The sequence below is a fragment of the Parasteatoda tepidariorum genome, chromosome 4 (assembly GCF_982258835.1).
Source record: "Parasteatoda tepidariorum strain Cologne lab strain chromosome 4, Ptep-v5.0, whole genome shotgun sequence".
Classification (NCBI taxonomy): domain Eukaryota; kingdom Metazoa; phylum Arthropoda; class Arachnida; order Araneae; family Theridiidae; genus Parasteatoda; species Parasteatoda tepidariorum.
Genome location: NC_141758.1, coordinates 78,863,757 through 78,875,500, shown reverse-complemented (window position 1 = coordinate 78,875,500; position 11,744 = coordinate 78,863,757). Strand labels below are relative to the sequence as shown.

General features: G+C 31.3%; 1 protein-coding gene across 1 annotated transcript; it reads right to left on the bottom strand.

Moving 5' to 3' along the window:
- Positions 1-5,523: 5,523 nt before the first annotated feature.
- Positions 5,524-10,984, bottom strand: LOC107446602 (inactive peptidyl-prolyl cis-trans isomerase FKBP6). Its single transcript, XM_016061286.4, is given in 5 exon segments — positions 5,524-5,716; positions 5,718-6,413; positions 6,636-6,766; positions 9,925-10,150; positions 10,602-10,984. Coding segments are annotated over 5 exon segments (1,272 nt in total). The 5' UTR covers positions 10,640-10,984; the 3' UTR covers positions 5,524-5,535.
- Between the last annotated feature and the right edge of the window lie 760 nt (positions 10,985-11,744).

Here is an 11,744-nt window from a genome sequence, read left to right as displayed (position 1 = left end):
CTATATTAACATTTTCCTCAATAGAAAACTGTATCATAGATGAAAAAAAACCGATGCAAATTATAGTAATTTTATTTATATTACTGGCGATATATTTATAATAATTTTATTTATTTATTATGTATCTATTTCATTACTAACTCCTCATTTTTTTTTAAAAAAAATGCAAGTTTCCCAAAAAAAACAGAAGTAATTTAATTGAAAATCAATAATCTGAAGAATATGTAAGCAACTACTGTTAATTCCATTGAGCATAGGATTAATATTTTTTTCCCTTTCAGTTAAGAATATTTGGTAAATTTGTCTTAAAAGTAAGATCTTTATGCTACAATTAACCAGTGTGACGACTTTTATTAAACAAAAAAACTCTTGGGGTGCCTTGTTGCTTACATGAACTTTAATTATCCGCTTTACGGACTTTTACTCTTTCACTTATTTTACACTATAATATTTTAAATCGTAAACCTTTTGACCCAGAATTTTTATTAATATAATTTTTATATTTTTCTCAATATTTTAAATAAATTTAAGTCAAAATAAGTGAAAATAATATATTTAGCATTTCAATAACTTATGGTTACGATTTCGAAAAACAACATGAAGCAACGTTGTCTTCCCTGCATAAAAAGTACAATTTTCCAAACATGACACTTCCGAACAATCTTCAAATGTGCACTTATTTTCAGTTATTTAGATTCAAAATAAGAGAAACAATTCATTATTGAAATTACTAAATAAATTATTAATATATTCCTGAATAAAAATTATTGATACATTTTTATGAATTTATTATGTAATTATGTTAAAAGGAAATTACATTTTTTTTAAGAATTGAAAAAACTAATGACTTCAAACAATGATTATAATAATAAAAGTATTTCACCTGACGCTATTTAAAAGCTAATTTTTTTTTTAAACAAAATTCTTTTTATTCAAATGTTAATGTAACCTTTCGAAGATTTCTTATAAAAGATGACAAGGATCTTGACCAATAACTTTCGATCAATTTTTTATGGTCACACAAATTTAAGCAAGTTTGTTGATTATATACACAGTCCAGTCACATTGATGTGACCACCTGTCAAAATCCAGAATAACCACCTTTGGCAGAGCGAACCGCTGCGAGACGTGCAGGAAGAGAGTCAATTAGGTTTCTGAAGGTGTTCACTGGGATGTTGAGCCATGCCGACTCCAGTGCCGTGGCCAGCTGCGCTAGATTACGCGGTTGAGGATCCATGGCGCGAACAACCCGATCGAGGTGGTCCCACAGATTCTCGATTAGGTTTAAATCCGGTGAGTTTGCTGGCCAGGGGAGTACGGTAAATTCCTCTTGATGCTCTTCGAACTACGCACATACACTGCGAGCTGTATGACACCTCGCATTGTCCTGCTGGGAGATGCCATCATTCTGAGGAAAAATCATTCGCATGTAGGAGTGGACATGGTCCGCAAGGACAGATGCGTACTTGTGCTGATCCATCGTGCCTTCCACAATGATGAGTGCACCCAGTGAATGCCAGGAAAACATTCCTGAAACCATAATGCTCCCTCCTCCGGCCTGCAGCCTTCCGACAATTGTTGCAGGATGTTTGCTTTCAGACGTTTCACGCCGTATACGCCAACGTACATCCCTGCGATGGAGCATAAAACGTGATTCATCAGAAAAAGCCACCTGTTGCCACTCTGTGGGCGTCCAGTTGCGGTACTGGCGTGCAAATTCCAGCCTTCGTCGCCGATGAACAGCAGTCAGCATAGGTGCATTAACCAGGCGTCAGCTGCGGAGGCCCATGCGCAGCAACGTTCGCTGAACAGTGGTTGAGGATACACACTTGGTAGCCCCTTGATTCATCTGGGTGGTCAGTTGCTCAACAATTGCACGTCTATTCGCCTGAACGCATCTCCGTAGCCTTCGTTTGCCTCTGTCATCTAGAGCCCGTGGTGCACCACATGTGCCACGCCACTTGTTTTGTATAATGCCATTTTGCCATGCACGGTATACTGCATGTATAGTGCCACGCATGCATAGTGTTTTGTATAGTGCCACGGCGGCACGCGAACAGTTCACAAAACCAGCCGTTTCCGAAATGCTTCCACCTTTGGTCCGAAAGCCAATAATCATGCCCTTTTGGACGTCGAATAAATCGCTACGCTTCTGCATTACGCCAACGATTGAAATGCTTTCAGATGCCTTAGGACATCCTATATATACAATCCACTGTAATGTGCTGCCACCTGCCTTCTGTGATTGGTTATTTCACGTTGACGTCGAAAGTAGGTAGTGGTCACATTAATGTGACTGGACTGTGTATATTACATTAATAGCAATGCATGATATCTTATTCTCATAAGTACATGAGATAAAAAAAAATAATGTTAGCTGATTAACAGGATACTTAGTAGAGATTTGCTGTTCAAAATTTTATTTAAACAGGCAAATATTTCCTTTTTGATCAAAAAAACTAACTGCTAAGTTCTAACAAATTATCCAAAATCTAATTTTGAAAGTCACCCAAACTAAAAATTTTGTGTATTAGCCGATTTTTCACTGAAAAAAAAAGGGTAAAGAAATGCGGGAAATTCTAATTTCTTTTTCAAAGTTACTGTGTTTAATAAAATTAAATTTTTCGATGGCAACTTTTAAAATTGTACTTTCTTGTATATTTTATGCATTTCATTTTATAATTATGAAGCGAAAATACAATAGAATGTAAGCCTTGAAACTAACTTTTATAATTGCATGCAAATTCATTTTTTTAATAAATTAAGAATTTTATTTTATAAGGATTCAATTCACAGAGCATTCGGAACATTTCAAGAACCACTAATTTAGAATCATTAGTCACATGAAATGCAATTTTAATGCTATCAGTATTAGCTTTAGAGTTATCAAAGGAATTTGATAGTTATGGCCATTAGATGTAGTTAGTTACCCAGTCTATGGAAGAAATGTAAATAAAAAACTGTAGGGACATGAACCATTCGCAAATGTTATCAAAGAAAAAGGTAGGCAGATCATAATTAATGTAAATAGTTAAAAACAAACTTAATAATCTCTTACTGTATTTTATTGAAATAAGTAATAATATTCTTCGTAAAGATATAATTCCAGTAGACAAATTAATTGAGGAAAAAAATAATGTGATAATTGTGATTTCCCCCCGAAAATGGGGATTTTTGAGTAATATATTCCTCAGTGCAGTTGTTAGGCAACATATCTTTCACCTTTTAAACTATAATATGGCATAAAGGGATTCAAATCAAAAAATTAAATTTAAAAAAAAATCTTTCAGAAAATAAAAAATACTCTTAAGTTTCCAATATCCAAAGTTTTTAGCAAAAAAAAAAATTTTTTTTTTTTTTTTGGTTTTTTAAGGTAATTTTAAATTTCTTGAATAATCAAGTTTCCTCTTGAGGCATATGAATCCAGTAACATTTTCTGAAGTTACAGAGGATTTAATTACTGGAAACTGGACATGAATTTTAATTGTATTTAGCTAATAAATGTGGGTATCAAATTCAATAGTATACACAATCATCACCTTTAATTTATTACCACAACAATCTACATTCGTATTCGTGATGATAAGCAAACTGTCGCAGCACGAGATCCTCTCACAATCTTCCCATCTGTCATGATTATCATCAGACAAATTTTAATGAGCAAAAGAGAGCAGAATTCTCGATTTCTGTCAAAGAACTTTATAATATGCAATTCATTTTGATTAAAATTAATAAGTTGATAAATTAGGCATAGAATGAACACATAGTTATAAATTAACTCAGACAAAAACAAGTCTATTATACAGACAAACTTTATTTCAAAACTATTTACAAATATAGAAGTAATGATTTTCTTTTAGTAAAAATTTAAACTCTTTTTATAATGTAACTAGAGAATTCAATAATAAAATGAATGCCTCAAATGCTCAAAAACATTTTCAAGCAATTTCTGAATTACTAAAATACATAACCAGCTTGAAGTACAAAAAAAGAAAAAAAGTTGTGTAAAGATTTTATTTATGACATTTTAGATAAGAAATTTTCCCACATTTTCTTTTTTACAGTTCACTTTTGAAAGAACAATTAATAGGGTGAACGATTGTGAACATAATGTAATCTCACATAATAGGTAGAGATAATAACCTAAGAGATGCAAACCAAGCGCACCTAGTAATTCAGATCTATGATTCATAATTACTTAGCAGAATATTTTCAAATGATCTGCAAAAGAACTTATTAATTTATACATATGTTCTGCAAGCATTTCACAGCAAAAAAAAAGTCAACTTTACGTTAAAATACTATATTTTCATGTATTAAAATACAGGATCATACACAGATACACAACACTTTTTAAACCAAGGCAAATATTCTTGATTTGTTACTTTTTCAATCACTTTTGAAGTACAAAATTTTGTTGTTGATGATGAATTATTAATAAAATGCTTATGATATGACGGTCCAAACATTAAAATAAGGGCTGCCTTAAAAATCTTTCGAAGGGACAAGTGCCTAGATGGAGCACCATTTGCAAACACAAACATTTGTAGGTTGGTTGTTCCATCAACTTCTTCTCCATCGAAAGCATTTGGTCTTTTAGAAACAATTCTGACAATCGTGGATCCCCACAATTCACAAATTGCTTCTGAAATGGGTATGGAAAATATAAAAATCATAAACTTCATGAAATTGGAAATTTAATTCTTTTACAGCTTGCTTTAGAAGCTCTCTTGATAAAAATAGTGATCGATTTCTCCTGCTGTCTGTTAAAAACTGATACAGCCATTTTATAAAAATGTTATAGCCAAAAGCTAATTCATTCATTTCCTCCGCAGAATGGCAAAAATATGAAAGAGGGAGATTACTGATAAATGTGCTGAAAATTGTTCAGGGTTTTTTCGCTAATCAAATTGTATTTTACAGTTTTCCCAGGATGTTGTCTCAGGTAATTGATTCTTAAATTTTTCAAAATAATATGCGCATCGCATTCAAAGTAAGCAACTCTATCACACTCACCTGCAGACATTTTACTGAAGTTTGTATTAGCAGGCGTTTCAAGTTGTGATACATTGTACTGGTGACCAGATCGGATGTTCCTATAGTTACAAAAGCCAATGGGAAAGTGTCCTATCCTTATCTATTCATTGCTTGAAAGGAAAGTGGGGGTAATGGATGAGGTGGGGGGATATGCTCTGCAAGATCATGAGGGAAAGCTTTTAAAACTTTAGGTCATTATGGTCTACAGAAGAATGTACGAGATTAGGGTTGGGGATTGTTCCACAAGACTACCAGAGGCAGGTGGGCGGGGAAGGGGGGTTCACATGAAAACGCTGTCACTTATTCAAGATACAAATTGTTCTGCAGGACTTAGTTTGTTCTGCGATGTACATCACAGTTTTAAGCACTTTCTGCGTCTGGGCTTATTGGTTTAAAGAAATCTTTGGATTTTTGTATTATTGATTAAATGCTTAGCCATATACATTAACGTTATTATTTATTTACAGGTGAATATTTGATAAAATATTTTTAGACTCTTTAAACAATTTTATTGATTTCAACACCAGACATAAACTTGGAAACAAACGCTAAATTATTCTTCTTAGCAAGTTCTTTCATTACAACAATTTGATTTTCAGAGCATCCAGAAGAGGAAGTTAATTCTTTTTCATGAGATTCCATGAATTCACTTATTTGCTGCATCACTCCGTTGAGAACAAGCCAAAGCATATTTAGAATATCTTTTTTCCCACTCATAATGTTGTTTTTGTTTCTGTTTTAGTTTAGCTATAGCTTCATTTATGCTTTTATCAAATGGTTTCTCTTCTTTTGCTAGGCTTAGGTAATGTTTGGCTCTTTCGTAATCACTAATCATAAGTAAAGCATATCCCTTTCCATACAAACCTTTGGGATTTTTGGGTTGTAGTCTGAGAGCTAAATCAGCATAAATGATAGCTTTATTAGGAGTTTGAATAGTAATATAGGATTGTGTGAGATTCAAATACAATTTTAGCAAATAGACATTCCGCTTTTCGTCTTCTTCTTCATTAGCCACATTAACATCTTGGAGCATGTTAGCAGCTTTACGATACCGGGCAATAGCTTGTTTACACAGTCCCTTTCGGAAGAGATCATTGGCCATGTTATGCTCACAACGGTACACAGCAACAACTTTTTCAAATGACATCTTCTTCCGCTCTTCTGGTGCAATGTCCTCAAACTCTATAGCATCTTTGCTATTGTAGAAGTTCAATACTTCAACCTCATACAATATCTCGGCTGAAGGAGGGATTCGAGGGGGACAGCCCATGGTACCATAAGCATAGTCAGGACTGACTAAAAACCTTGACATTTCATCTTTCTTCATTGTTTTGATGGATAATTCTAAGCCAGGTAAAAGGTTATTGTCGCCAAATCTAAAAGAAAGGCAGATAATTCAGTAAAGTAATATCATAATTTGATAGTTCATTAAGAGGAGGAAAAGATAAAAATTGATCCAATTTTTAAAATAAAATATCTTAATAAACAGCAATTAAAATCTTTATTTTCTTATGGTTATGTTAAAGAAGTAATATAACAGGTCAAAATTAATAAATATATGCAATACCATTTAAGTTCCGAGGTAGATAAGTACTTACAAAAACTTATAAGGTCTTTTTCTCAAACGTGTAGAATCAAATGGCTCTTCTTGATTTTCTAAATAAGCATCATAATGCATCATCACCACAGATTTATCAGGAATGAGTATGCCTGATCCACGTTTCATAACCTAAAATGAACAATAACATCTAAATAACACACAGGATTAAAAAATTAGAACACAACTGAAAATAAAACTGTGCATCTCAGTACTTATGGAAACGCTGTGAACGAACCTTCTAGAGTTTCATTCTAATATTCAGAATCACTTTTTTTACTAGTTAGTAAAAAAAAGATAAAAGTAATTCTGAAAATAAATTATAAATTGGTAATACTAAAAGAAGCACAACCATACGAACATTAACTAAACTTTAAAAGCTCCAGTTAAAAACGAAATATATTTGACCTAGCCAATATCTCTTGCCAGGAATTAGAAATTTATTTAACAGGTCATATTACTTAATAGTGTAAAAGTTCAGAACAGTTAAAACTAAATCTACAAGAACAGAATCTTAAGTAAATCAAAACATGCAAAAACCATCTTTTAATAAAGTGATTGAAGTCATGTTATAAATTCAAGCTTATTGAAGAGCATAAATTTTAAAAGTGAAGGGGGAAAAGGTGTGCATTTTCTTCTATGACTATTTACCTTAACTTTGTCTTTCTCAAGTTTTGAAAAAATTCTGCATAAAAATAACTAACTGTATCAGAGCTCATTCTAGGCAGGGTAAACAGGGCGCAGCACCCTGCTGCCCTTTTAATCAAAAGAATCCACCCTCTTGCCCCTGAAGTAAATTAGTGCCCTGATGTAATAGACTCCAAACCCTTTTTACCCTTTCTTTCCTCAACACTTATTTATTTTTTCCCAAACTCTACAATGGATTTCTTAAACTTTTGTTATTTTAAACTCTTTTTATTTAGTTTGTCATTGCTGTCAATACATAGATTTATAAGGGAAAGGAGAAATAGCCATCACACCCCCTTGTTGCACTTGTCTTTGAAAGTTTGCAGTTACTTCCACTATCATTAAATCATGATTATTATTAATCATTTTAATTATTAAATCATAACTACAGACACTTAAAAACATACATTTATTTTTTTATTAATATATGCATGCATTTTAAATAAATTACTAAACTAATTAGCTCATTAACTCGATTTATATGTTAATTTATTTAAAAAAATGGGTATTTAATATGATTGCTTTGCTACTTTTAGTAAAGTTAAAAAAAATACTTTTACTAATTGACAATGTTTTTTAATAGAATGTGTAAAGCCCATACAAATTATTGCCTTTTTAGAATAATAATGCCCTTTTTTAAACTTTTGCACCCTGCCCTTTTTTCTGCCTAGAATGAGCTCTGCTGTATCAGCTGGTCCTCCTCCCCTCCCCTCCAAAAAGGCCTGATGATGTTGATCACAGTGTTTGGAGAAATTGAAAGGTCAGAGTTAAAAAAGAATGAAGCAGGGAGAGGTTGAATAAAAGACACAATGCAAAAGTGAACTGATTTATGATACAAAAAAAAAGAGCAGAATATTGATAAACATTCGGAAACTACTTTGTGTCCATGCTTTATGATTCAGTCAGAATACATGTTTTTTTCTTTTTTTACTGAAAATTGGCAGCCCAAGCAAATTGCCTAAATGACAAGATCAGAATGTGAAAAATAAATTTCTGATGTGTTCAATCACTATGAAAGTTACAAAAACTTTTCTAACCTCCAAAGAAAGCTTCCGAATCTTCAATTTAAAATTCTGCAAATCGAATAACAATACACAAGTACTTTAACCCTCACCTCCTCTGTTTTATTTTATTTATTTATTTTATATAAGAGCAGAATTTACACTTATCCTATATTTCCTTCATTTTTGAAAAAATTAAATGCCTTTCAGTGTTACATATTTAAAAGAACAGTTTGTACTATATTTTAATTTTGGTATTTTTATTGTTCCATTGAAATATAGGATAGCAAAGGATAATTTTTAAATAAGCATCCTCACATAAACACTTATATTTTTTCTTTAATTGTTTGGTTCAGATGGAGTTCAATGACCAATTAATTTACATGCTATTATACTAAAAATACTTATTATAAATAGAAGAGCAATGTTGATGGTATTTAATTTTTTTGTTTTTTTAAACTCTTTTGAACCAATAGTTTTCCTTGCTTTTGTTCAAAATTTAATATTAATTTGGCTACTTATTTTCAGTCAAAGAGTACTTAAAATTATGAGAAAACCTAATTACTATTACTATGTTTCTATGGGCAAGTACAATTCATTCTGATAGAACAGTATTTAATTTTTGACACACATTTGTTTTTTTATATGATAAAAAACAATTAAAAGAAGACGATGTAAATAAATTACATGACTTAAATTTTTTTTTTTTTTTTTAAATTTTGCGGCTTTTGTTGTTAGTTACTTTTTAATCAGTTGAAATAACCAAGCTAATATGACCAATTTTTATTTACTTCAAATATTTGTTTATTTAAATAATAATAAAAAAAATATTCAAAATAACGCACATGCAATTCAAAAAAAAAATTTTCCTCAGAATTTTTGTTTCAACAGCTTGTCATGATTCTGTTCAAAATTTAAGACACAGAATAACTTTTACTTTTTCGTAAATTGCCCACCTTATTAAATGATATAATGCAGAAAGAAATATTCAAAAATGTCTTTTTCTGTTCATAAATAGAAGAGATTTCCGTATCGTGATCTGTGGCAGAATAATTGAGAAATCTTGAAAGCTTCCGGGCACAGGACCGCGAGAAACCAAAGAAGAAGAAAAACAGTCATTGACCTACTCGAAAGGTATAACTCGTAGCCATCCCAGGGCAAATGTCCACATGTTTTGTTTTTTTTTAACAGGTAAAATTCAGCTAATTAACATATTTACTTAAAATTGTATATTTATATATGTGTTAACATGGATAATTTGCTTTACAAGATTTCCCCTAGATTTCTTTTAATTGTGAAAACCCTATATTTTTTGTGGCTTTCCTGCTAGGTCTGTAAGTGTTAACATGTTGGTTCATAATATCAAATGTCCTCAGATTCAAGGAGATTTAAATAAACCTCAGGCATTATTTTTTAAAAATTATATTTAATAATAAAAAAAAATTAATATCAAAATGTTTTCTCTACATAAGAGTGTATATATATATTAACAGGAAGTACAAGGGAAAATCTTTCAGCAAGGAGACAAATTTCATGCAATAATACGAAGATAATAAAAATAGGGATCTTAAGACTTACAGATGAGAAATACATAAATCATACCTCTTTCAAAATCTTTTTATCACTGGTGACAGGTTCCATCCTTTCTTTGTAAACAGAAAAAGGTTCATAAGCTCCACTGAAGAGTTTTGGTTTGTATTCATTCTCAAGATCGGTAATTTCATCTTTAAATGTCTTAAATGTATCAGAATCAAAATATGATTCATTTTCTGATTCTGAGAACACTTCATCGTTATCAACTTGAAACTCAACACCCTTGCACAATTCGCTGAAAATATATAGAAAATTCAACAAATTAAAAATCTAACGTACTAAAAATAAAATATTTATGATTCAACAACAACTAAAAGTAAACATATTACTGAAATATTTGAAATTATTTAAGGCGTGGAAATATTTATTGAGACTTTTTTTAAGAGTCAAACTTGCAATCCTTTGTTAAAATAACGTTCAGGGATATTTCCATATGAGCACCTTTTCGCACCAGATGAAAATCTCGACGCAGCGTTAAATGATACAGACCAGTTGCTTCATTTAGAAAAAAACAAAATATGTTAAATGGCTTGCTCAAGGTAGTTGTGAGTTTTACCTGTCAAGTTTGCCCAATTTTTTTTCTGGATTTAACAGAGGCAGGGTGAAAAATATTTATTCACTTACACATAACCTGAAATTAAATTTTGATTTATATCAGAATAGAAACATAAAAAGATTTTACTCACTCTATTGTAATTTCTTTATCTAAAAAAAGCTTTTCCATCGTCGCTTTACGGATACAAACAGTTTCCCATATATGAATGAAAGAAAAAAAAACACAGCGTTCTCCAAGGAAATACACAAACTGCAATGACTTACAGGTTACACTGAAGTGAACTAGTCAAGGAACCTCAGTTTCAAAAAATCAAGGAGGAGATCTAAGGAACTTTGGCATACAAAGATCTCTTATTCTGATGGCCAAGGAATAAAGGAATCATTGATGCGGAGAACTGATGCAACCAGTTTTAGATTTTACTTACTGCAGTGTAATTTACTTTTATAAAAAAAAAAATTCCATCCGTCGCTTTACGAATACAAACAGTTGTATATGAATGAGAGAAAAGAAATTCAAGGAAATACACAAATAATAAATGCAAATAATAATAAACTTTTAGTTTCGTGGTCTTGCGAAAAGTCAACCAACTGCTTTGAGCGGCTTACTTTTGTTCGGCTCATGGTCTGTTGTTCGCTTCTACGTAATGGAGCACAAGCACATGACGTCACGAGCTTTACTTACAATCAATTGGGTGGCAAGCTTACTAAAATGTTAGTCTATGAGACTTTGATATCTTTTTTAAAAAAATTAGCTAATTAAACATTTTCTTCAGTTTTCAAAATAGTAATGGTCAATTTTCCTGCTGAGTACAGTTATTAAAAACTATTATGCAAGTTTCGTAAGTGATATTCTTCATATGAAAAAATTGATGAGTCTTATGGATTTCATATAAATTTTCATTTGCATGAAATCAGATCGATCTTTAGCTTAAAAAATAAAACATTTCTAACGAACAAAAAAAGCTGTATTTTTTTAGTGTAAATTGGTTATTCTATGGAAGTATGCTAAGACTCAGTTCTGTTCGTCATTATCGGATAAAATTGGATATATAAAGAAATGATGAAAAAAACTCCTTTTTTCCTACTTAAATATTTTCATTTTATTGCTCTAAGAAACTTTCGGGAGTTTAAAAAATCAAGGAAGATAAGGAACATATTTGAAATTTTTAGCCAAGTAAGTGAATGGACCAGATTCAGGAACAGAAATTACGAATAAAATTTTTATTATATTTCTCTGTTATCCTATAGGCTTCATGTGCTTATCGTTGATAGTT